The sequence below is a fragment of the Falco naumanni genome, chromosome 5, assembly GCF_017639655.2.
Source record: "Falco naumanni isolate bFalNau1 chromosome 5, bFalNau1.pat, whole genome shotgun sequence".
Classification (NCBI taxonomy): Eukaryota; Metazoa; Chordata; class Aves; order Falconiformes; family Falconidae; genus Falco; species Falco naumanni.
Genome location: NC_054058.1, coordinates 2,309,763 through 2,337,095, shown reverse-complemented (window position 1 = coordinate 2,337,095; position 27,333 = coordinate 2,309,763). Strand labels below are relative to the sequence as shown.

The 27,333-nt window shown below is 43.2% G+C and overlaps 1 protein-coding gene across 2 annotated transcripts; it reads right to left on the bottom strand.

Annotated features, from left to right (window-relative positions):
- Positions 1-2,617: 2,617 nt before the first annotated feature.
- Positions 2,618-27,297, bottom strand: GDAP2 (ganglioside induced differentiation associated protein 2). 2 transcript variants are annotated; one of them, XM_040595616.1, is made up of 14 exons: positions 27,183-27,297; positions 25,357-25,603; positions 23,692-23,831; positions 19,357-19,510; positions 17,725-17,813; positions 15,288-15,364; positions 14,058-14,217; positions 13,004-13,154; positions 11,958-12,034; positions 10,522-10,598; positions 9,829-9,968; positions 9,156-9,210; positions 4,325-4,468; positions 2,618-3,393 (listed from the first exon to the last, which is right to left on the bottom strand). In XM_040595616.1, the coding sequence occupies exons 2-14, from the start codon at positions 25,530-25,532 to the stop codon at positions 3,346-3,348; spliced, it is 1,488 nt and encodes a 495-aa protein (XP_040451550.1). In that variant the 5' UTR covers positions 25,533-25,603; positions 27,183-27,297; the 3' UTR covers positions 2,618-3,345. The 2 variants fall into 2 exon arrangements, with proteins under 2 accessions (XP_040451550.1, XP_040451551.1); XM_040595617.1 differs by lacking the exon at positions 27,183-27,297 and adding an exon at positions 26,670-26,774.
- Positions 27,298-27,333: the final 36 nt, after the last annotated feature.

Genomic DNA, 27,333 nt, shown 5'->3' with positions numbered 1-27,333 from the left:
GCTGGGGAAGAGAAGATGCCAGAGAAACTCAGCACCTCCGCTCTCATTCCAGGAGGTGAAATAGAACTCTCCAGAACTCATAAGCAGGAGAGCACAGGAAAAGAGCAGCTCAGCTTCCAGCATACATATCAAATTCACACCAGCTCGACGGCCTGTAGCTGATGTTCTGACTTTACCCATGACATTTTGCCATGTCCTACTCGCAGCAGCAACCGGTTAAGAAAGAAGCCCAAAACGCAGCAGGAGAAGCAGCCACCAGGTACTTCACCTTTCAGTGCCTTAGCAATCACTCCAAACTCTGCCAGGCCAAACAACAACAGGAAAGCCAAGATAACTTGTCACCTGTCCACGGTCAGACATCAGCTTGACGGACTCTGGCTCTTAAGACCTGTAACTGCAGTATCTGCAAGGGAACACGGGATGCTTTCAGAAGAGGTGTGGCTGAGGAGCACCCAAGCATTGCATCCCAGTTTTACTGGCAACAACGTTGTCACTTTTCTGTCAACATCACACAGGGCATTAGAGGGGTAATGACACTCGTAATTACGCTAATACACTTCTCTGTGGAGACTCCCCTTTCCAGCCTGCAGATGGTGTGAAACAGCTTTAAGCAATAAAACCTTCATCAGACATTTTAATTCTGCAGTGACTGCACTGGGTAGGGATGTTAAAACACACAAGAGTTACGACATACACAGATTGCCTCCCTGGCCTCTTCAAGAGGAAAGCATTGTACCCACCCATAATCAGGGCATGCCAGCATCTCTCTCAGCCTAAATCAAATGCAGTTCAGCTGGTTTAATGCAATTGCTTTTGCATATTAGAATTAAACAAATATTTTAATAGCAATGATTATCCTGAGCACTTCAATATTTTTTTTCCACTGTCATGTTACATTTAAAAGTTTCCAGTAAAAAAAACCCTGGTAAATTGCCATAACTCCAGAGTCACTAGAAAATGCAGGATATTTGCAGTACAATCCAGGTCTGACTTGCCACTGAGGTTTGTGAGACTTGGGTAACAGGAAAAAAAAAATTAAAGTCTTTCAAGGGAAAAATATACACAATAAGATGCACAGTGCCAAGATCTCCTTTTTGCTTTGCAAATGCTCTGGAGGTACATTCACACATCGCTGAGCCAAGTCATTTCTTAAAATGACTGGACTAGGGTTTGAAAAACGTGCAGACAGAGTCCTAAGAAGAACTGTTTAGATTTTATGACTGAGCCATCTGTGAGCTAAACGGACAGAAACCATCGAAAAATTGTGAAGCTGAGAGTTTGGTTTTCACAATATGCTTCTGAATCCCTGTTAATCTGCCTATTAAGCCAACGCTGGCTATTCTGCAACAGCCCCACTGAAAATGCCACGGGTGTGAAAAACAGCAGATGGTTAATGGGGGTGGAAAGCTACACAAATCGTTAGAGAAGCATGGAAAATTCACTGCTGGCTATAAAAGTCACTAGACAAGGGCAGCTATAAACAGCTAGGTGAATACAGGAGGTAGGGACATGTGGTAGCTGCTCTGTATAGACTGCTGCTATTTCATTCTTAAAAAGCAGAAAAGTGCTGAAAGAATTGCGTGTGAGCTGACCATACGGTGCAACACGCCCAAGTACTGACACCAAGATGGTTTTCCATCGTGCTACAGTTTCCAGCCTGTGGCAGCACCTTGGATCTGATAATGGAATCGCACAAGGACCCTGGAGGACACTTAAAAAGCAGAACCACTTGCTTTTTACATGCTGTACACGCATGACTGTTTAACCCCAACCAAGTGATTATCTTAATTTGTAACTGACATACCAACATGCTGAGGATATGTGGAGTATAAACATAACATTAAGCCCAGAGGCCAAGGTAGGAAGGAAAAGAAACTCAGTACAGCCCATCTTTCACGGCACTCCTCCAACTACAAACCCCCAAACTCTCAGACTGCAGAAACAATTGTGACATGCAATTAGGTGACCAAGAGAAGAATTTCCTCCCCTCTTTTTCCCCAATTTACATATCTTTAAACAGGAGAGAGAAATCCATTTCCAATCAACTCAACGGGCATGAATAACTACCTCCTAAGGCATCTCATGATGATTTTTGCTTATGCTTCAGAAAAGGTAGTTATGGCAGAAGTGGCAGAACAAGGAGAATTGAAGTGAGGTAAAGACAGAGTAGCAGCTACAAGTTGGGGCAGGAAAGCAGCTACAATGAAGACATGAAAATCGTACCATCATTTTCATATTCAGTACTGTTGCAACATTCCTCCTGCCAGGGATTCCATCCTGATGTATTTGGGACTGCCATCCCCGATTATGTTTTACAAAGGAGCCTTCATCCTACTCTTTTAGCTTTCCATTGGCAGGCTGAAAAACTTTTCACCTCCAGTCCCCCAAGTACCCTGTGGCTGAGCTCTCTCACATGGATCATGTCTGTCAAAAATCATTGTCAATGTAACAGGAAATAAAGGGGATGCTGATATCTTTAAGGAACAATCTCTGCCACCAGAGGTTGGGGTTGGAGTCACTGCTTCCCCCTCCCCGCCACGCACGCTTCAGGCAGATGGCATTCGTTTATCATACAGACACATCTGGCCATGTCAAATGAGAACAAAACCAACTGTAGTTAGAGAAAAGAAACTGCAAATGCTTTTCAATTTTATTCTTACTGGGAAGGTAGTGGCATCCTGACATGTCACATCATCCAATGAAAACTGACAGGGACTTTATCAAGGCTCCTAGCTCACCTAGCATTTATGGTACTAAGTCTTGCAGTCATCTTGGCTTGGCGGTAGTGTTTTGTTCAGCCTGCAGACATGGCATTCCCAATTCCAGACAGTTTTGCTGGGTCACGACCAAAATAACTGGCACTAACAGAAAGGGAAAGTAATCAGATGTGAAACTCTGAGACCCTGTGATGAGCAATGTGTCAGGCTGGCACTGCACAGTATTTGTACAGACCAGTCAGAAATGGGTATTACAAACAGAGCTGGAAAATTAGAACAGTTAAAAACATGACCAAGTGCTTTTGATAGGTTTCCCAGAAAAGAGAAAGTCTGTTCAGAAATAAATGTAACAACTTCAACTCCCCCCCAACCCAAAATAAAATGCATCTAGTGATCTTTAAATCAACTTTTCCATTGGATAAATATATTTGAAATGGTTGTACAGTTCACAGTGGCACAAAGTTCTCTGATTGCTTGAGTGCTTGAAAATATCTCATCAGTAAAAAAATACCAGAGCTGGGGGAGGAAAACCCTCTCTCTGAATTCTGCACATGGGCAAATGCACAGGTTTTGGCAGGCATCAGGTCATCGGATCCATGGGAAACCAGCAGCATCACAGGACTGCAGATCACAAGTCAGGGGACGGAGGATAAGAAGAATAGTAAGGCCCATTTTCCTGCAACGAGAACAGAACGAGCAGTTGAACAAAAGTCTTCCCCAATACATCTGGTGCAATGGGTGATGACACAGAGGCAGAAATAAACAGGTACCCCGGCTTCGTCTTCCACAGGTACAGTGACGGCCACAATTCACCCAGGAGAGGACTGTGCTGGCAATCTGGCAAAAACTGGTTTTTGCCTCTGTTTTAAGCAAAAAGTGCATGTTAAAATTTTGCCATTAAGCTGAGCTGTGATGCAAGGAAAGCCACAAATGCTAGCATAGCCGGTCACTTGACAAAAGTTGCTTACACAGACACACAGCTCTAGTTATTACTTTGTAGTTACAGCACACCCCTCTTTGGAATGATTTGGCCCAAGCGAGCCATATTCATTCTGCCATTTGGTTAGAGACCTGGGATGGAGAAGGGAAGAGGAGGAGGGACCAACACAAAGGCAAGGCACCCTTCTATGGTTCCATTTTTCCCCACTGCTTCCCCCCCTCTCCCCACCCTTTCCTGCATGCTTGTTGATACATGGGACAGGAAAGAATAAACACAGATAGTATTTCTTTTTACAGTCACTGTAAGGTATATAGCAGGTATATAATGTGAATTTTATCTTATCCACAGGCTTTTAGTGTGTTGTGTTATAGTTCTTGGCTGAAGAAAAGTTGTCTGCCTTTTACACCATAGCAGACTGCTCTATTGGGAGAGCAGCCTGCTTCTTAGCCAAGCCCTCTGGTTTGACTGACGTAGAAAGAAAAAAAATCATTAAGAAAATACTTCCTCACAGGAGAGCAACCAGAATTTCCAGGAACCCTCCCTTTCTTCTCCCCATTTCTAAGATGTGGAAGTCAGTCCCTTTAAAGCTCTTGCAGAGCAGAACGGGAGAAGTGTAAGAACTACACTTTGGAGCAAAGACGGATGCTTGCAACATGCAACCACTTACCCTGGCATCATACTCGAGGACAAAAGGGGGGAGATCAATCTGTTCCGGGGGTACGGCTGTGAATAACTGCTGAAGGCTTTCCACATAGTGGATTTTGTCCTTTAGCCCTGAGACCGTAAAGGTTGTGAAAAACCATGCTGAGACCTGAAAATAAACCCCAACAAAAACAAATTAGAGATGGTGCTGTTTCAAAACTTTCAAGTTCAACAGAATACTGCAGTTAAACAGGCTTGATTTAAGCTTGAAACACTAACAGCATGACAATAATTCAAGGTCAGGAAGCACGCACCGCTGACTGCTAGCAACCACTGTCTCGAGAGTTCTGAAGCTGGTGCTTTCTGACTTCACATGCGCTCCTTCCCAGCTGCCACTTTAAGGTCCCTTTCGACTGTACAAGAGTGACAGCTGTTCTGCTAGTTGCCTTCAAAAAACCATTAGTGTAGTGGCACATTTTCACGTTCAGTTTAGCCAGCTCGGAATACAACCTATTGGATTCTGTATCTGACAGAAGCATTTTCAACCCTCTGCCTTCAAGTTTTCACAGACTGGATCCATGGCAATCCTCCACTTTGGGGGAGAGAGGTTTTTCAGCTGTTCAGCGGTCCCATTGAAACTGCTCTGCTTTGAGTTGGCTAGTGAGAATGTCCTTCTGTTTTATCACACTTCTTATCAAAGCCTTATCAACTTATTCTACAGGATTTTACTTCAAGTATTCACACCTCTGTCTCTTTTAAACAGGATAAGGAATTTTTGTTTTGCAAAAGCCAATAAGACACCATTTATACCTCTACAAGTTACTAAATATTCCTTCTTGTTTAGATTGACTGCAGAAGCTTTTACTTTTCAACACCCCTTCTCCAAAATTAAGCATTATATCACTTTTTTATTTCTTATCTAGTTTTTCCTGGCAGACTGAAGGGAAAGAAAAAACCCAAACCACCAAATGTTCTACAGGTCGCAAATGCTCCCATAAGGGACCATTTACATTGTTCTGGGCAACCAGCTCTTGCTGACCCTGCTTGAGCAGCGGGGCTGGACCAGATGACTTCTAGAGGTCCCCTTCCAACCTTGACCATTCTGTGGCTGTTTGATAGTTGTGCTTTGACTGCAATAAGTTAACAGAAAAGAAGCAACACCACAAGAAAGGCCTTGAGGGAAGTGGGAGTTTCAAATAAGCTAAAACACTAGGTCAATAAAAATGATTTACCCAAATGCAACATTTAAAGAAAAAGTTGATGCCCAAAACCTGTCCTGGAATATCTGCGCTACCTCCTCAAAACAGCCTATTTTCATGAGAAAGGCACAACAAAAGAGACAAGGAGGTAAAGAACAGGACAGAACATTTAAGATTGGCTCGTTATTTTAAGGGCATAATTAGAGATTTACGTTACTGGAAAGCAGGGAGACAGTTTATTACTGGCCTCCATTACTTACTGTGTTTTTCTAAGAAGACCTCTTATGAGTGACACTGGGTGACAGTTTGATGAGTGAAAAATACCCTCTCAATCCTGTACCAAAGTAGCATGCATTCCAAGGCACATTATGAATGATAATCACTAAATATTAATTGCTATGGACGTTTAATACATACATAAGTCCAATAGGGAATATTTTTGCAGCCATTATGAAAACTGGGTGTGGGGGTGTGTGTGCTTTCCCCAAAAACAAGTATACCAGCCACTGCAGTCTGACACATCTTCAGCAACAGAGAAAAAAGGGAGGGGGCAGAAGCGTTGCTAAAGAATTCTTCTCCTATCTCTATTCTTGATAATCACAGGTTATAGAAACAGCAATATGACAGCACCCATTTATTGGTAAAAGGACATGGAGCTTTAAATGAAACCAAGTCCTTATTAATGCACTGAAAGCAAAATAAGTTATACCAGAGCAGTAAAAAAAAAAAGTTAAGAATCTAGGCATCTGAAATTTTCCTTCATTTTTCTTGTTCTGCAGCTCATAATCTGAATAAAAGGCTATCAAAGTCACTCTGTCAAGCTAGAAAACCACAGCGTTAAAGTACCAGACGTCTTTCCCCCCAAAAAACCCAGCACCACCACAGATAAAGCGTATCACCAATCTCTTAATTAGGTCATTCCCCAAAGAGAAATTTGCTAAAAATCTAGAAAATTTTGCTACGCTTGGAAGGATCTTGCATAGAAAAAGCTGTAAGCTATTTGCAACAACCTTTATATTGGCATCTGATCTCCAGAAACTGCTTTTATGACTGTTACAGAAAAACAAGACAACAATTGTTCATGATAAATACAAAGACTACCATGATTAGGAATATCTGGTTTGATTATTCATGTATGTTTCTGTTTTGAAACATTCTTGATTCACAGCCAAGTTACTATATTTATAAACCCAGACTTTCTCTGGGTGAGACTGTTTCAGATGCAGCCACCAAGCTTTGTTTGGAGCGCTCTCAGAAGAGGGGAGCTGAGAAGATTCACACAAAATTGCCCCCCAAAAGCCCTTTATTTATGTCTCAGCAGCTATAGCAATAATAAGCAGAAGTACATTCACATGCAAGAGGAAGGAACTTGTGGCAGCACTTCAAGGGTATCTTAATCGAAGGCTTGCTGGTGAAGCGTGCATTGCTGCCAGCCTAAAAAGCTAATGGTGCCTATGCTGCAATCTTGCAAAAATGCAAAGAACAGTTACATTTCAGCAGCACAAGAGAATCAAGTTCTTCCCAGATCACAAGAACGCTCACATCAAAGCATGAATAAAGGCAGGATCAGTACCCAAAAACGGGCCATGCAGTGACACACCCTGCTTCAGTTACTCTGTGTTTTAGGGTAACTGCCGAACCCTCCTCCCTGCATACCAAACCCCACGTACTCTAGACAGGCAATTATCCTCAGAATATACATAATTTTAAAAGTTTCATATCTAGAAACCAAAGCAAGAATCATGGTTGGCACCACGAAGTACATTAAGAACTATGCTTGTTTTCTAGGGGCACATGAGTTTCTAAAAGACATGATGAAAACCTCTTGATCCTTTTCAGCCCAGAAATGAGCAAAGCAACTCTAACAGATGGCCACCATCCTCTGTGCCAGGATTCAATACTGCTGTAAAACAGACAATTTGTATCTGAGGTTTAAGAGTGAGGTGTATGTAACAAGGATGATGCATTTGGGAAGCTGCGTGAATGCAGAAGCCTTCCTCCTGCATTTGAGACATGGGGTATTTTCCACTACTTCTAGGGAAGTCAGTCAGTGCTCCAAATGGGAGGACAAATGTGCCAAACATTTCTGAAGATATTTGAGGCTTCTGAGCTAGTAATCTTCCATGGGGACAACAGCCCTGAAAACAGCCAAAAAAGGAGGGGAGAGACAAATCATTCCCTCTTAAGCAGCCACCTTCACCGCCAGGACTTTCTGCTGCACATTCCCCACCGTGTTTCACAAGCTGATAGTCTCTGCAACAGCCAGCAGCAATCCCACTTGCCCTTCAGTTAGAGAAAAGGCTTGGCAGAAAAACACTGACACACATCCTCTTTTGCCTCCAGCTGTGCTGCTAGAATAGCATACAAACCAATTCCACTCCCAGCACGTGGGAGAACTCTCCATCTCTCACCCGCCTTGCTTCCCACCAACTATCTGCTTGCCCCACAGATCTGTTGAGTGCCGCTGCAGTTCTCAAAGGGACAGAGAACATGGTAACAGACTGGTGAACGCGAGTCCTCATCCTACAACAAAAAAACCCCGTTTCTCAACCAAGTAGAAATGTAGGAAGAGAGGAGAGGGATAAAGTGCTGCTGAGAATTTAAAACACTAGTACTTCTAGCTTCAGCTTCCACTCAGCTTTGTGACCACAGTAATGTTTGATGCCAGCTCCTAAGCATCCTGACAGGAACCGGAAGGTATGCTGTTGGGAAGCCTCAGCTTCATCTGTATAAAACCAGGGAAGCTCCGAGTCTCACGGTGTCCCAGTTGTGCGCACGCAAAGAAAGGACTCTTTGGAAATTTAGCAAAGAAATTCTTGTTGAACATGTGCAAACAGATGTTTTTTTCCAGGCGTATAATTTCCTCAGATTTGATCAATGTCAGCAAAAAGCGGAGTAAACACAGAGGTTAATCTGATGTGAACACAGAGGACCACATTTCCAACTGTTTTAATAGGACTAACAATTTTAGGAAGGGCCGCTGCTGACACTTGGGGAGCAAGCTCCATCTTTTGTTACCCCACACAGATCATAGCCAAGGGTAACACCTCACTGCCTGATGAGCTCAGTTTTCCATCTCCTAAAGGCTTAACAGGATTTTTCTGCACTCCATCACAAAAGCATTCTTCCTATCTTCCTTTGCTACTCTACACTCTATAATACCAAATAACCTCGGGGCTGCTTGACGCACTGTCCTCTGCCCATACCAGGGCAACTCTTAAGCAACACACAGCACCGATGCAATACCTCTTGTGGGGAAAGAAAAGGTGAAACATCCAGGAAATGAACCACACAAAAAAAAAATTCCCACAGTTTTTGGTCATGGTTTGTCACCCTGCCAACCAGACAGCAGGGAAAAGGACAAAGTGTTGCTCTTTGGAAGAAACAAGATCCAAAGCTTCCATCTCTCTCTGTTAAGAGCACAGGCAAAACAGGGCACAGACAGCTGCGCTGCACTGGGGTGCAGCTTATCACTAATTTTGGAAGACTACAGCTAGATCAAAAACAGGGATGAACTTCAAACTCCGACCGTGGATCCAGATGATACTGCCTAATTTTGGAAGTCTTCTATATATCTCCATGTTCCTCGTACTACAGTCTTACATGCTGCTCTGCCAACACCCGAAATATACTTTTCTTTTGTACTGTTTACCTCACCTTTGAACGAAATGTTGGGTGGACAAAATACAGTGCCTTCAAGTTCCTCTTGTACCTGGTTTAGAGAAAGAAAAAAAAAGTCTTTAAAAGTGACTTCTAATTAAGCTCATCTACACAACCCAGTTGCCAAAACATAGATGATTTTGCTTAAATGCCTGTGATGTAATTTTATAGAGTTAGATCTAACACAAGGGCAGATACCAGAAAAGTAAGTGTAAGAGCGTGGGAGGGTGGGTGGGTCAGAGCAGAATGATTATTTTTCAGATAAAGACAACATAGACAACATAGCCTGCAGTCTTCTATGCGGACAGTGAAAATTACGGACAAATTATGACGGCCAATGTTACCCAAGCCTCTTCCCTCACAACAGCAACACACTTTTAACAAAGCCAGGCTCCAGAAGCTCCACCTCTAGATAAGAGATAGACAATTCACCCAGTACATCCCTCTAACAGCTCCAGAAGGCAGACTGCAGAGGACAGAACTTCCTGGTTTAATAGATGGTTTTATGAAGGAAAGAAAACATATCTTCCTTCTTCCTGCCTTTGTTATGTATTTAGGTCTTTGCTCCAGCAAAACTCTCTTATAAATAAATCAGAAACCAGATACAGGGAACGACATACATTTCCATAGCACAGAGGAAGACCAGAAAGGGTCTCCTATTGACACTCACTTGGCATCAACAACATCGTAGAGTTTCTTCAAGAAATTAGAGTCTAGTTGATTGTAATCATTTGTGAGCGTATGGAAGTACACCAGGACATATTCCTTCACTGCAATATGATCCATGACGTGGATGAAATACAAAAGAGCCTGAGACAGAAAAATGAAATTTATATTTGCAAAGAATTCTTTCACAGTTGCATCACATCTTAATATGCTTCCTTTAATTCATTCACAAATCAGGAGTCATGAGCTGGGTGGCATTAGGTTTCAGCTACAAATGCAAGGTGAACATTCCAAGCCTTCAACTTGACTGTAGTAACTTAGATGTCTTTTTTTGTCTAGCTGACCTCACAGATGGAGATAAATTCTTACTGTTTCCATGAAAAACAAATTTGACTCATTACATTTCACTCTTCATGTCTTGGCTGTTATAGAAACAGGGCAAATCTGTCTCTTCTTGAGATGAAAAAAAAAAATGAGTCCACATTAGGTCTGTTTTTCTAAAAATAGCACAGTTCCTCCTCTAAAAAGCCACCCCCAAAACCCACACACAAACCTTTATAAGAGAATACAAATTTATCTGCCTGTAAAAGAGATTAAATAAACTATTTACGTCTTCTACAGCTAAAGTTTCTAGCAGTTATAATCAGATTCCTGAACATTCATATTCAACATACACAATAGTTTTACAAAGCGTTACCTTTTCCATGTCTATCAACGTTACAGGGATATTCCTTCCAACCACCACCATCACTGTGCGGCCACAGTTATCTACACCTACAAAAGAAAGAGAAGTATGTCTACACTTCTCTCAGTCATGCCAGGTTTTGAAGTTGGTCCCTTTTAAAACAGGGAAAACCAACCACAGCTCAGAATTTTTGCAACGCATATGGTTTCCATCTTAAAAACAAAGGAAATACACTTAAGTTATGGTTCTCACTATACCAGTGGCTATTCTGATCCAAAAAAGGGTGCGTCACATCCAAGAAACTTAAGGACTGCAATTTTATGTTGCCCGAGTACTCCGCATTTACCCAAATCTCAAGTAATAACATTACTTTTATTAAAAAAAAACCCAACAAAACAACCAACCTTCACTTGCAGTTCTACCACCAATGCAAACCTCTTCCTAGAAACCAACCAATCTAATTCAGATTCCCAGAGCACACTTTACAGACCTCCTGCAGCCCACAGAGCCTTGACTAAGGCAAACAAAAGAATTTAAAATTGCAGTTACTGAGCACAGCCTCAGCATTTGCACAAAGATCAAGGTAAGTATCTGAATTTTCATGAGGCCAAAGTTATCAGGCAAAATGCTGAACAGACTTTCTCTGCAGAAACACAGCCATGGTTTTGAGACCCTGACTACTCGCCTGTTTCTTCCTGTCATGGTGCAAAGCAGCTATACGCCACTGGGACTATGGCAAGTTTTTACGTTCAAGTATGATGCTATCTAAAGAGTAAAAGTGAACTAAAGAGTACAGGTTCCCCATTTCTGCTTCCTAGGCTGCAAGGACCTTGCAGCTATGTTCTTCCACTGAACTCTCCACTGCGTTGTTGAATCTCTTCCTAATCTCCCCATCTACTGAACAAAGAAGTTGCAAGATGTGCTGCCCCTGGCACTCGGCCCTTAGTACAAGGAGACACACACAGAGGAGGGCAACGCATACTAAACCCAGGGAAATAAAGCAAGCCGCTTTCTTCAGGAAAGCTGTATCAAAAGTTGCTTTGGGAACTGCTTATTCTCTACAGTAATCACCTGAAAACAACATTCATTTCTTTGTAACAAAAGGTGGCGACAATTTAGAACAAAAGGAGAACTCTCTCATACACAGTACCTTAGCATTGGCTTAATTTATCAGTACTGATTCACATCTAAAGCTACAGACAATTCAGGATATGCACCTGTCCTCAGACTGTTAGAGCAGAGCATTTTGGGAGTTTACCACAGTGTCTTTCAAAGCCAATCAAGAGAGAATTCCTGCTTTACTGCAGAGATGTGGCCTAGTTCTTGGCCAGGCTTCTAGCTTGATAACATGGCTTATTGTATGCTCAGGTCTAAAAAAAATACTGTATCTTTATTTTTTATTTTTGCTTTAAAACAATATACATCAGTTGTTGGTAGCCTGAGCTTACCTGTCTGGTACAAGGCTTTCAGAGAAGCAATATCAGAGAGGTCTTCAGCTCTTGCCTGACACAGCCAGCGATTGTAACTAGAAAGTTAAAAACATCTGGTCAGAACTGATCCCCCTTCAGATTAGCATTAGAAGCCTGAAGACATACATGGGAAGGGAAGGACAAAACAAGCTCTTTATGACTGAGCCCTCTCTCTAGTATTGTGGATTTCTGACCTATGAAGCAACTATCAAGTTATTAAAGAAAGAAGAGGGTGGGGAAATCTGAATGTCTTAGTTACATATCTAGTGATTTTCACCAGGGCAATGAATACACACCAACTAGTAACTACAGTGGCATTGCATTTGGGCTAAAAAGATTGGAGAGATTTTCCATTTAAATACTTCAGTATCAGTGTTTAAAAAAAATACAAAAGAAAGAAAATGTATTTGAAAAGTCCATAAGTCAAACATAACTATGTAGCAACAACCATTACATACAGATTTCCCCACCCCTCCATTAAACGGTGAACAAACTAGTGATTCATCTGACAAAAGAAGCCAAGCACCATGCCTCAAGAGGACTCCAGCATGGAATTGGCTTCTAAGAAAGTGATCATGCACGTTAAGAGGGAGCAGGGGGAAGGAGGAAAAAAAGAAAAAAAAGAAAAAAAAAAAGGAGAAAAGCCTCGGCATTAATTTATTTTTCTTTCTGTTTTGAAAGACTGAATAGAAATGTTTTGCTATCTGCCCAGAGCCTCAGGAGCAAGCGGGCAGTACTGAAAGCAGGTGATCCCTTTACAAAAAGCAGTGACAAAACAGTGACATCTCGTGGCACAGAGGTAAGGCATGGCTGGACGCACTGGGAATGCCAGTGGGTTCATCACTAGCTTCCCTTCTTCTCTTACTGCCCCTTCCCTTCTCCCTTCAGGCCAAAACCGCTACAGCAGGTTTTATCTGTATTTCCTTGCCAGAAGATTAGGCTTTACAGATAAGAAAACCATCATAACGGTTGGTCCTCTGAACAGCTAAAACACAAAACATTCAAGCAGACAAGGAAATTCTCACTTCCTCTGATGCTGTTTTTGCAGCGCTGCCTCTGACAACTGTCCCTGAAGGATGAGGCGTCTCTGTTTATCAACATCTCCCTCCATGCGGGCAAAAGCATGGGAACCAATGAAAGACAAATCTGCCTCCAGACCCTCTTCATCTGAAGCATCTGCGGTAGAAACAAAGGGTAGCGTAAGATGTTCAAGCTGCACACAAGACAGCAATGCTGCTGAGGAACTGGAGTGTATCTCAGGGAGCCAACCCAGTCATCACACTACAAACTAACCCAGAAAACCCACAGCACGCCACGATAGGGCTCTGATATCTCACCGGTACCACCGACAGATTATAGTTTGTGATAACTACAGACTCCCTTAAAATGTTGATTTGCCTGGAAACTAACTGGGCAGGTCCTAGTCATCGGCTTGTAACAAAGGGGTGACTGCTAACTCTTGAAAAACAAGGTCTGGAGAGAGTGGCTTGGGCTTTACAGGCAACCTTTTTACAAAGAGACTTCTTCCACTGAGCTTTGACAGACGTTTCCCAAACACTGATCTCTGGGCTGACCTAGCTCTTCTATCTTTTAGGGGGTTTCTTCTTGTTTTCATTGAGCATCTACTAGTCTGATGTACACGCTCTCCCAACAGAATCTTATCATTTGAGACAACATTTGCTAATAGTTAAGCAACACTTGGCTAATATACAAGATAGGTTATTGACAATAATGCCTTTTTAAGTTAGGGGCTGCACAAGATTCTGCAAACAAACTGCAAAGGTCCTAAGCACTTTGAGAATGGGAATGCTATTTGCAATGGGAATGAACTACGCTTCCCCCAAGAAAGAAAAAGACGGAACAGCTCTACTGCATCCTCTAACCACAACACAAAGTGGCAGAAAGAAGTAGTTACTGCTGGGGAACACATGAAGCCAATGAGGCAGCTTGACAGCCGCCTTCCTTATGGCCTGCCTTAGGCGAGGTGCGGCAGGAACCCAGCGCTCCGCTTCTCACATGCCTTGTCTGGCTTTCCATTGACTGTCACACACTTCTGCCAAAGTTCAGTTAAGAACTCACCATCCGGAACACCCGGCTTTTCAGTAATCCTGATCTGCCGCTCTGGTACTACAGGCTCCCCTTCTGCATTGCCAATATCTGCAGGGAGGTAAGGCAAGGATTGTATCTCTTCTTCCAACGATCTTGGAAAATACAGAGGCAGCAACTTCTGGTAAGTGGCCTACAAATAAGAAAAATGCGTGAAGGGTCCATCACGCATCCTTGCTTCTCAGTTAAGTAATGCTTGCCCTTGTAGCAGGGACCTTCTCAGCGGTTTAGAGGCAAACTACCACTTGCCTCAATGGCTTATTTTGGGCTGTTACCTGGCAATAAAGGTGGGTAACCTTGATAAACGTTAACTTTTTTTTTTTGCCACACTGGTAAATGACCTTAAGAGGACTCTGCTTTAACCTTCCTGAACTCGGGTAGATCGCAGACTTCAGCTTTGTAACTAAGTTAGAATATGCATGGGTGACAGACTTCAGTGAAGGTTGAAGGTTGCTTTTATATCAAAATGCACCACTACACAGATCACCTTTGGTGATCTGACTGGGAAAAAAGAAAAAGCAACCACCAAAAGAAACCCTCCCCACCTGGAGGAAAATAGTGAAAAATCTCTACTGAACACTGTACTAGCTCACGTGTTCTCTCCAACCGATTAATGGTTTTAGAACCCTCATCCAGATGCCACAGAACCTAGCACAATGGGGTGTTCTGCCCAGGAACTGCCATTAGCAAGTCTGATATACAAAAGAAGTCAATATTCAAACTGCCAGCATCCGTCTGCGCACAGATCCTTAAATGTCAAACTTCTTATTTCAACAAGCCAGCCAGCAACGTTCAAGATGCTTGCAGGTGATCTGCGGGCATGCTAAACTGGCCCTTTTAAAGCACAAGGGAAGCAGCGCTGTGTAAGGAGGAAATCTTGTACTAAGAATTTCCTTTCTGGCTGGCAGATTCCATCCAGCACAACTGCATGTTATAACCTCTAGTACTGGCTGCAATTCACGGCTCAGAAATACAGAAGCCAGGATTAGAAAGATTCTGAACATGCCCATAGTGATTGCCAAGGGCATAAACAGCACTGGAAAAGGTGCTATGCTAGCAGGAGACAGAAGGATGCTGTAGGACCAAAAGCCTGTATGATCTGAAGGGGAAATCTGAGTCCAGCTCTAGAAAGGAGCTAGTTACTGCTGCAGAAAAGATCAAACAGGCCCATGAATTTTGGTGGAATGAATATCAAGGAGATACCTCTTCAAGCTCGGAGACTGCAAACACCACCTTCTCCAGAGTCTCTCCATGAATCTCCAGGAACCTTCTAACTGTGCCTGCAAGAAAGAAGAATAAATGTACTTAGCAAAAACAGGAGAGGAAATTTAAATGCACAACTGCAAGTGAGGGAGTTGGAATACAGAATAGAGACACATCTCTCTCCTCACACAAAACAGCTTCATGGGCTGTACGCAAGTGTGGATTAAGTGGCAGTTTAACACACCAAATGGCTTGTTGGCCATACTGGCAGTTCCATCTCCACTCTCTGTCGCTGCTCACTCTAGAGATGGGTACAAAATGAGAAAAAATTTCTCTCTGATTTTAGTTTGCTAATTATTCCTCAGTCTGTGGAATGCGATTCCATGGCCCTGCAAAATTAAGCCAAATCCTTCCCCCTTACAGTCTGTGCAAACTGCCAAAACCAGGCAATCCTAGAACAGGCCATTGTGCCTTAAGTTATCAGGAAAGCAAGATGATAAGCAGCTATAGCAGAAGCTGGTATAAGACAGAGTCCGTCACACAAAACCTCTGGAGTCAACTATGCCAAAGTGGCATATAAAAACTGTATTTATAAATCATTAGAGAAACTGTTTCCTCTGTTACTTTCTTCTGACTCCCCCAAATCTCTAGCAAATCCAGGGACACAGTGAAGTTCCCAAGCAATTGCAGCTGAGGGGAAAAGAAAATGTTTTGTAACCAAGCTCCCCGTCAGACACATCCTTGTACAGATGAGGTCCTCGAGCTGCAATAATCTTGACACATATCAGGATTTTCAAGTGCTTCCCTGTCAGGCTGCCAAGGGAGAAAGTGTCCAAAGAAATAAGTTGGTCTAGCAGTATTTTATCAAGTAGCATACAGCCCTAAAGGGACAACAGACGACAGCAAGAAGGAAGTGTACTCTGCAGAGAATGCATTAGCGTCAGTTCTTCAAGAAAGAGCAGGGGGGCAGGGGGGGGCGGAAACCCAAACTATTTTCAAATACTTCCTGTACAGAAATTCACATAAAAAGCAACACTACTTTATGGGAGAAATGCAGTTGTGTGGTCCCACAGCAAACAGTTTCCTGAACCTATGTGAGCAGATGTTTTCAGATCTCTCACTCAACAGGCAGATAGCAGAGAAAACAACAGACTAATCTGTTTCTCCAGTGTCAGCATCTCTGCTGAACAGAGGGCAAGAAAGATTTCCTCAGCCAGCTTGCACAGCAAGAGGAAAACCCACTCCCTCCATCTGCAACAACCTCCCTGTTGTGCAAGAGCACCATGCAGGAGGGTCCAGGGACTGGGTGGTGGTAGAAAGCAGATGGGAGCAGGCCAAGAGAAATGCAAAAGTCAAAAGAGAAAAGGGAAAAGTAAGAACCAGGCAGGTATATAATATTCTTCTCAGGGCACTTTCCTATTTCTAAGTATTTTCAGCCTAGGAAATATTCAGATTTGTTTTTAGTAGCCTTCATTCTTTTCTTTAATACAGTTTCCTTTTGAAGCCCCCCGGATTTGAAAACTTTTAGCATCTACAATGCTTTTTGGTAAGAAGGTTCATAAAACAAATAGTGTAAGCACTTGTTTGTTCTGAACCTGATTCATAGTAGCGTTGTTTAAAGGTTCTTGTTTTGGGAGACAGCGAACAGCTGATTCCTACCCACGATCTCCACGCCACTCGAGTTTATAGACATCTGTCACACTCCCTTCAAGTTCAGCATATTCCAGTCTGAAAAAGACTTTAGCTCACTTAGCTATTGCTTGCCTTTCTCCATTCTTGCTGACCTCTTCAACTTCTAGTTCTAGCGCATCCTTTTTGAATGTGCAGCTTTAAAGGGTGGACAAACCACAGATTTCTAGCATAACATTCTTAATTTTGTTGTGTCTTACTCCAACTGCTGTTATGAACTCCAGTGAGCTGTTGTTTTCATGGAACTATGATAATCTCAAGATTTTGCTCCTTAGGTTAGCCCATCATTTTGCATGTGAAGGCAGAAGCACACAGGAGTGGGTCAGTGGGGGAAGAATATCACTTCACAGTTGGATATGCTGATGACACTAAAATGGCAGATGACATTCACTTGAGGCCCATCTCCAGCTATTCGACAGTACGGCCTCATCTTTGCTATTCTGAACAATTTTCTATTACCAGCAAACTCTTTCACCTCACTGTTCAGCATCTTTTCCAGGTTAATTAATGTATTGAATATATTCCAGCACATTTTCCCATAGATCTTTACTGATGACTTCTCAACAGAGAAAGGATCATTTGTTTTTATCATCCACTTCCTGATCAACCAGAGGCAGCCTTGCCTTTTTACAGGCTCCAACAAACCACAGCCCCCTAAAAAAAGGGTTTCCCCATATTAACAGCAGTCTGAGGCAAGCGATCTGCTGAGTAATGCCATCCAGTTTATGTCACGTCCCAGCAAACTTACGCAGTGCTATGTGGGTTGCATCCTCCAAGGGGTAGCATCTTTTCAGAGAGTTAATAACACAAAATCCTACCGAGCACATTGCCTGCTCCCTGAAATCCAGAAAAAGAGAAACAAATGAATAGACAGTCAGGTGAGAACGAACGTTTGCCAGTAGGGTAGATAACACTAGCACTTTTTTTCCTGCCTTTATGCAGCGGTGACCCTCTTCTAGGTTTGTGCAGAGGGATTCTCTTCTGGTAAGATGTACACATACCACCATCAGGCAGAAGGGGGAACCATTAATGATTCCACACTGTTTCCTCTTAGTTTTGTTCTCAGATTTCTCCTTCTACTTCAGCCACATTGTTCCTGCAGTTTCTCATATCCTGAATGAAGAAGTTCTTACCTCAGGCTCCCTGCAATCCTTTCCAAAATATTTTTCTTCCTGTACAGATTTGACAGTGAGGAGAAGGAGGGGAAAATGAGGTGCTCTCTATTGTAAACACTCTCCCGTTCCTCCACCTGACCCATCGCTTGTTTTGTTAGAGGTCTGGACACAGACCAAGGTGGCTTACTCAGTCCTAGGCATGGTTGGACAATCACTGGTATAAAGCGATACAGTAAGATCTGCAAGGTGCTTCCAGCAGAGCACAAGATTTTTAGACGAGTAAAACAGATGCGTTGCCAACAGTCACCAGAGGAGCCTGAGCAAGCTCAGAGCTGGCAGACTATTTTACAAGCATCAAAAGTTACTCTAGAAAATAGGTTTGCTGAAAAGCATTCAGAATCCATTGAGCAGAATTATTGAAGTTTTAAAATTGTTTTTACTATGCTTCAATCCAGGCCTGACTTTGCTTGTTGCTTCTGAGGCAGAACAAACCGGCACGTACTAGAAACCTTAGCTTTGATCTTATGAAACAGTTGCTATTGCCCTCCAATGCAGTCCAGGCTTGGGAGAACTGATCTTCCCAACCTTAAGAAATTGTTAAGTATATTTTATGGCATTGCTGTTATTCAGGTACTTTTTGTGACTGCTACCATTACAACAGCTGTCACAGGAAAACAACAGACTACAGGAAAGAACACAGAAAAAACAGAAAGAAAAAAACCCTGTTAGCTAAGAGGAAACAGAAAATACCACAGATGAAAGAGGGAAAACTACAAACCCATCTGCAGCAACTGTGGATTTAGAAATAACTTTGCACCTTGACTCAGAACTTTAGATGATTGTTGTATGAAGGCAGAGGCCAAGCATGTGAATGGATACAGCAGTTGGATCCGCCTGCTGCTACGTCCACATGGCCGCAGAGACACATGAAGCTGCCACTTGAGCAAGCTCATTTAAAGCTTTTCGTGGCACAGAACCCAATGCAGTTATCACTGCTGCTGCTCCTCAGAGTAACTGAAGGCTGCGCAGCTCCAATTTCAAGACTCGAACCAGCTCAGATCTCTCTGCACATTTAATCCACACCACCGACACAGGCAACAAAAAGCATGAAGTATACCACGAGGCCACTCAGGTTCTCACGCCCTTAACCAAATCCAGTAACCATCAGAAGATATTCACAGACATTTGGCCTCTGTGCAGACCCGAGTGTCTAGGGCAGACACACCACGGACGGCAAACCCTGACGTAAGGGGCCGTGTGCTTACTTGGCGAGCTGCAGGACATTGCGGTAACAGCTGTACAGGGAGCTCTCGGCTGCTGTGCGATACCGGCTTTTGTATTTGGGTCCCACTGTGTGAATGATGAAACGTGCAGCCAAATTAAATCCTTTAGTGAGTTTAGCCTCACCTGTCCTGCACCCTGAAAAAAATAGACACAAGGAAAAATGCCAATGTCATGATAAGAAAGCTAGAAATATTCAAGCCCTTGACTTCTTCCAGTCAGACAACTCCATACATAGAAGTCATCAAATTTATATCCCATATAAAGTCATTTACACATCAAATACTAAGGATAGCATTCTATCTCATAACAGCTGCTTAGCATCACCTAGTCAGGTTGAGGCGACAGCTGTGCTCCATCTCTCAATTTTAAAACTATGCATGTAAGGACAAACCAGAAATTGCTAGAAATGCTGCCTTAACAGCAGTGCTTACTATGCCACATACAGAGCCAAAGGCAGCAATGATTTAACTATATGCAGAGAACAGATGCACAAATATGCCATACAACCAGCAATAAAAAGTCCTTCTGAATTTAGTAACTTGGCTTGGGGAGATTGCTTTTCGGATAAAAGGGCTAGAAGTCTCCTTCAACCCACCAGCTTTGACAAAGCTATTCAAAACAAACACATCAAGCACTTGCTCCACCTGTGCTCCCAGAACAAGGTACCTTGCTTTGTTTTGCAAGTTTCTTCGTGTTCACAAGGCAAAAGTATGATTCTCATGGAGACCATACTTTCTTGACAGACTAGATACCTAGCCTCAAGGCAAGGAAGCTCAAGCGACACATTTAATTGTTCCATCCACAGCACCCTCCAGTTGCACACTCCAGGACCATTTACTGTACGCCAGCATACCTCACATCTTTACCTCTTTTTAGTTCTGACTGCTCTTTGGCTATCCCCTCAAGTTACTCATACTTAATTCCTGTAATTTTTCACAAGGGAAACCAGTTTGTCTTACAAACTTACAAACCCTCGATGACATCCGTAGGCCTATTCCCTTCAGTTTGTCAATGCATTTCTGATAATGAAAAATCCAGGAACAGCTGTTGTGTTTGAAGACTGTTTTTAGTTCAGCACCTGGACAAACAGCCTGCTAACCCTCCCCTTCTTCACCCAAATCTAGCCCGCTCCAGTTCTGGACGGCTGAAGAAGTACTTCTAGTCTTCCCCTACGCTCAAAGACAAGTATTTTCTCCCTTCTTCCTTCTGCTTGTACAGCTGCACTGCAGCTTTCTGATCTGGCTGAAAACTAGTATTTTCACTGGATTAGCTTTCAACCTGATCTTTGAGGTTGCTAGTGCCCACAAAATGGAATGCCACAGGAACGAGTGGCTGCAACCACCCTTCTGGCAGCAGCACTGCAGTAGCCTGGCTTAAGTCAATCGTGAAGCTGCCCACCGAGTAGCAGCGTTCACCTCTCCTACTCTGTTGTTTGTGGTGCTCAGGCGGGCTATCAGCATGCACGAAAGCGTATTTTATGGCAAGAAGCATTCCAGGTTGAGGATCTCTCTTGCTCAAAACTTTAAGCACGTCCTTTTAGTGGCAACACGTTGCCTTTCAGTGAACATCTTATACACTTTTTAATCCAATAAATCACATCATTAGCTTCTGTAGACTTCCACCTTGGTTTTATTGGGTTAATCAGAAGGACTACAACAGCACACTAAAACTAAGCACACTATTCTGAATTACTGCATATCCTCTAAGATGCCTCAGCTCAAGAGAGTAACTAAATAAGCACACTATGGAAAAAGCAGAAGCTAAACCCAAAGCACTTAATGCATCAGGTATCAAGTTACTTTCTTCCTCCCTGGTCCGCCCAAGCCACACAACTTGAAAAGAGCAAGCAAAGGCCTGCAGGAAAAACGGTCTCGTGAAAAAGAATGAAGGAATTTTGACTGAGGTATAGTTGTGAATTCAGCAGAGAAACTAATAAATTCAGGCCACCAGATGTAGCATCAGTAATCTCTAACTGCACTTATATCACACTTCGTACTTCCCAATGCCTTCTGCCCGGAGATCTCTACGAAATTTATAAAACTAAAACAAGCAGCAAATATTATATCTATTTTAAGAAACAGGGTGAGGTAAGCTAGTAGAGAGAGCTGCACAAATCAAAGTCTGTGGCAAAAGTGAGAACAAAGTCAAGATCTTTTTTTTTATCCCATGATATTTCAAACATTAGAACAACTTCTCTGCAAGTTTAAAACTGAGAGTCTGAAGCCTCCATATAAAGTATGCAGTGGAGAAAAAGTCTCACTGGAGCAGGAAGACTACTATGCGTTGCTGTTACAGAAGGTCTTTATTAGTCTGCAACAAGTATGTGTTGATAGGCAAGCGTGTATCAATAGCACGTAATTTGCAAGCTTGCATCCTTGGCTGTAGTATTTCTGTGTTAATGAAAACTACACACTGTTCCTATGAATGCGTAAGTTAGCTGAGCCTTAAAGAAAGCAGGCCTTTGAAATGTCAGCACATCACATGCTTTAAGATCATGATTTTTCTTGGAGTCTATGAAATACGAACACATACCAAGGAGTAGGAATAAAGCTGGAGAGAACTAACTGAAGATCACCACTGCTCCCATTTCACAGCTTTAGAGCAAAGACCATGCATTTTCATGTTTTCAGCAAGAACATTCTGCTAGGAAAGAATTTCAATGGGAAAGCATGCAAAAGGAGGCAGAGGTGATGAAAGAATCAAACTAATTTCCTAACTGCACTCACTTCCACTTCCGCTACTGTGACAAACACATTAAAGATGCACAAAAGCCAAAGCTGTAATCCAGCCTCTCCTTCCTCTCCCACCCAAACCGCCAGTAGTGCATCAAAGAACTGATTTTCAAAAAGCTTTTATTACAAGGCTAAAAGGAAACTGTCATGTATAGGCAGTCATGAACCTGCAGAATGTGTTACGGAGGGAAGACATCAGCATCTTCACCGGGGTAGAGAATGCAAAACTACATCTGTCTCAGCATGGTAAAAGGGAACGTAAGAAGCTAAGCCCAACTTTCGCAAATAATTCCCTACAGAGCTGACATGTCTCAAATGTTAAGTATGCCTTGAAACATTGTCCCTCTCCACCTCACAGTGCACAGAAGGAACCCAAGTTTATTTTAGAAGAGTTCTGGTGTACATAGCAGGGTCCTAACTATTTTATAACATCTGCTGTATTTTGAACCCAAAGGACACGCTGAGTTTTCCCTCTCCTATGAAATGGTCACTCTTCCTCTGGTTTTACATCCAGGTTACTCACAAAAAGCAAGATGAATCAGCAAAACATGATTTTATGAAAACAGAGGATGTCTATTAAATTGCAGTTTAAGCTACTGAGAGTTTTCATTAGAAATACTATGGTTCTTCTACCTGTTTTGTTACTACGCAAGGAGAGCGCGCTGTTAGGCAAGAGTGAGCAGTACTACTCAAGGATCACTTTGGTCTCAAAATTCAGCGCAGTACCACAGGTATTAGAAAAGTGAATTTTCACCTGCAAACTGTACTAGATTTCTGTATGACCCTGGACAACTATAAACACTTTGCTCCTCACACAGAAGAGGGAAACTCCTCTTTTCATCTAACAGGCACTGGGAATAAAGCTGAGTATTTGTAAATCTCATCACCAGCCATAAACTCTGTTAATAAGAATTCAAGTAAAGCAAACCTCATCCATTTCCAGAACAGCCTTCCATTAGGGATGGTCTTGTAACTTTATTAGAAAGTAATCTGTTGTGCAGAAAAGGCAAATGAACTGAACAATTTAAGTAGTCACTAAGTCTATTGCAGTGTTTTATCAATCCATCTATTATTGCCACTGTTTCCTGAAGGACTGTGTGCATATATTAATATCCTGACAGAGGATACACAAAGTGTATATTAGAACCCATTTAATTTCTGCAATGGTGAACTTCAGCTCCTGTCTTCCACAGTATATATACACACTGAACAGGGTAAGAGCAAAATCTGACTATGTACAAGGCTGGTCCCTTGAGTAAAAGCTCTGATAAGCTAACCACCCAGAGTGGCTACAGGTAACAATGGGATTTACTGTATCACAACTCAAGGGCTCAGCAACTCTAGTACCTGCCCCAGGTTTTTAATGATCTGTACCCTGAACGACAAAACCAGGAGAGGCTAGATTGTGTTTCCTCCATCTATTTCACATTAACACCAGATGTTGGGGGAAGGGGATGAAAAAACAAACAAACAAACAACAAACCAGTGCTATGCCTTGATTTTAGCGTATGTCCAAATCCTCATGCTTTGTACTATGCAAGGACAGTAGATTTCAGTAAGATAAAAACATCTCCAGCCACTTACCTTTGAGCTTCTGGAGTTCATCCCTCAGGTCAGGCCCGGCGTGCATGAATATACTTTCAGATACTGGGTTCTTATCAGTGAGAGACTCATTACTGGTGTTTACTATGGCTGTGCAGTTCAGTAACGCTACATCTCCTTTCCTGAGGAAACAAGGAAACTGTTTATTGCGGGCTAAATGTAAGATGAAGCAATCATTGTCAAGTAAGTGCTGACAGGCAAGGAAATGCCAAGTTAGAGGAAGAGCATTAACAGCGCTCCAGTGCCCGCAGAGGGTAGCGTACCCTGACATGCTCACCATGCAGAATCATCCTTTGCCTCTAACTGATGAAGAAAGACTGCAAGCAACCTGTCATTTCCTTAAACGCTCCCTGCCTCAACAGAAACTTAGTGATGTATGTAAAAAAGGCAGTGCTGCAGTTTTATGTAGGGCAGTTTAACTAGCAGAATGTGCAAAGCAGCGTGTTAAACTGATGGAGTGTAACACGTTCCAGAAACTCCATGTATTCTCTCTTGGAGATAAGAGGACAGTCCTTGTGGCACGTTACTTTCAAAACTTGAATAATTTTTTCAATGTACTTTTCTTGGTTTGCACTCATGCTACCCAGGGCACCTTACTGCTGCTGCTTTTCCTCAGACCCCTGAGGATCTGGAGCGACACTGCAGCTAGACAAGCTTTCACTGCTTTTGTTCCAGCACTGCGAACCGCAATTTGATCATGACCATTCTGCTGTTCAAGGCTCAGACATGCAGAACATAAACAAAGCAGAGATGCACGAGAGTCAATGGAGTAGCAGAACTCTGACCTGCTTTTTGTCACTGAAGCAGCCATTAGGGATTTGGGGATTAAAGAGCATAGGAAGGGAAATAAAGACTCCCATGCACAGGGAGAGATTCAAGTAACAGTTGAAACTGCACATATTTATTACACCCAAGCCCAAGTCATAAGAGATGTTTAACCTTTTACTTCTCTCTTTCTTTACTTAATCAGGTTCAGGAAATCCATGAACAGTCCCATTTCCTGCACGTATTAACCAGAAAGAGGTTCAGGTCGATCCCTGAATCTGTGTCCCTGAGAAATCCTTCTCTCTTCACACTGATTAACAAAGAGCTACTCATCTAGAGAGCAGGTTCAAGTATCTGAGTTATAGGAAAGAAAAACTGATGGAGTAAGTTCACCTCAGCACACGGTACTTTATCAATAGATTCTGGCATAAAAATGTAGAGACAGAATACAGAACAGAGAGGGGGTGCAGGAGAGAGCCCAAAGCAAGCCATAAGAACCACATGAAAGAAATAAATACCAGAAAAGTGAAAGATTAAAGCCAGCAAAGAAAGAAAAAAGCTAGCATACAGCAAGTATATTTAAAAAAAAATTAAACAGTTGTATCAAAGTACCGTATTTGGTTTTGATATTTAGTGTACAGTATGACAGCAGGAAATACAGCTCCAGTCTGCTGCATCAAGAAATGCCTACAAACGTGCTGTTTATAACCTACGGTGGAGCAAAATCTCAGACTTGCAGATTTACAGCAAACAAAAAGATTCTTTTCTTCCCAGAGAGGGGTTAAAGACTTTATTCTAAAGCAAGTGATCATTACATGAGGCAATCGGATCCTGCAGTACACAGAAGTGACGACAAGCACACCAGAGCCACATGGAACTTACCATAAGATTATTTTTGCATTTATGTCTTTCCTGTATGGAAAAGGTGATCTAACATCAACTTGAGCTTTTTCAACAGGATTTTGGTGAGAGTACAGCTGCTTAGCCTCATAGGCATCAGTCCAGCCTGGCAGACTGTCAACATCCACAAATTGGGAAGGAGCACCCAAGGGATCCATGGAATGGAAAGAACGACTCCTTTCCTCTGCTAACTTGTCACACTCCAATTCTCACTGGAGTCTTCCAGGTGCTTTAAAGGAAGAAAATCAAACCAGGTCACCAGCTGTTCACTGAAAGTGACTCCCACAGAGCCAGACCTTTCACCAGACTGCAATGCAATTACAGCTAGCAGAAAACAGAAACACGTTTCCCACTCAGCTGCTCCTTCCTCCTCTTTTGTTACCTGTATGCAAAAAGGCAGTGCAAATACTCACACTAAAGACAAACTTTTCCAACAGTGCAAGGTGAAAACACCTGCTCTATTAAATTGGCCCAACTGGCTTGTGATTCTCACATTTTGAAAATGCTGAAAACAAATTCCCAAGTGTAGAAAGGACCTCAGTCTTTCTGGAAATTATTTATCTAAACAAACAGCAAGTTTGTAGCAGGGTATGTATAATCTATCCCTGCAAAGATTTAGGTCTAGCCCTGGGTCATACCTTTTAAAAAAAAAAAAAAATCAATCAAAAAATGCAAAAGCAAAAGAAAATACACAGCATCCCAAATCACTACAACCCCCAAACCCCTAAACACCCCCCCCCAACAAACCAACCAATGAAAACCTCCTCCCTCCCCCCAAATCGCACAACCCTTACAGTTCAGTGAATTCTGAAGCTGTGCAAATAAGACTTAGAGTTGCACAGTTCTCACAGCCATGCACTCAGGCATGAAACGCCTTCACCCAAATAGGTTTTGCAAGAAAGAGAGCGAAGCTGTAAAATTAGAATGCTGCCCCAATGAACCTGCAGGCTGAATTCTGCCATCCGTTTTTTTTTTTTAAAAAAAAGGCTGAGATGACACTGGTTGCTAGATTAAGACCCAAACTTGCCAAAACATACTTTTTAACTGCTAGCACGTTACACCTAGGCTACTATATTTTCACCGTAGCTACTAAACTGTACTAGTAAATTAAGCTAGCACAAATACATGCACGGGTGATTCCAGTTCACCACATATACATCTATTATTTAACCTTTTTCACAGGTTCATTACTGATAATTTTGAAGAGACAGCATCCCCAAGTGGTAATTCTGAAACACGGATTATGAAGTATTTTCATTAGCTAGAAAAATAATCCAAAAGAAACAACCAAACACCCGACCTCAAGTTGAGGGGTGATAACGGCTGACGCCAGGACACTGGCAGCCAGGAGAGTGCCCAGGTGAGGTTTCTGCCCTGGAGAGCTGGGAGAAAGCGAAGAGCAAGAAGGCAGGATGGGCGGAACGGCTGCAGCTCTGAGCTCGCCCCCAGCGCTGCCCTGCCGCTGGGAAAGCGCCAGCAACCGGGGCCCGGGGGGAGCGCAGGGGCAGGCGGGGAAGGGGCGCGCTGTTCCCGGGTACTGCCCCCCCAGCCTGGGGGGTGCCAGGCTCCGGGGGCGGCACAAAGCGCTGCGAGCGGCAGCCCTGGCCCCGGGGCCCCCCGGCGGGGTGCGACACCCTGCCCGTGAGGGACGGCGCTGCCCCCCCCCTCCAGCCCCCGCCGCTGGGCCGCGCCCCCCCGGGGCCAGGCCGGCCAGCGCCCCCGCTGCCGCCCACCCCGGCTCCGCCCGGCCCGCGAACCGCCGGCAGCGGCGGCGCCTCCCCCCGCGGACCGGCCGCTCGGTAACTCACGGGCAGCCCGCACCGCCGCCAGCCCCGCCCGCCCGGAGGGTCTCGATCGGCGCCGGTTTAGCGACATCACCCAGAAAAGCGGCGCGACCGCGGCGCGCTTCCGCTTCCGGACTGCACACCTCACTTCCGGTGAGCCTCACTTCCGGTGAGC

Coding starts and splice junctions, on each gene's coding strand:
- GDAP2 (XM_040595616.1), bottom strand. CDS start 25,532: ATGGATCCCTTGGGTGCTCCTTCCCAATTTGTGGATGTTGACAGTCTG. Junction 9,211..9,828: donor TACGATGTTGTTGATGCCAA/GTGAGTGTCAAT, acceptor TCTCTAAACCAG/GTACAAGAGGAACTTGAAGG. Junction 4,469..9,155: donor ACCCAACATTTCGTTCAAAG/GTGAGGTAAACA, acceptor GTTTATTTTCAG/GTCTCAGCATGGTTTTTCAC.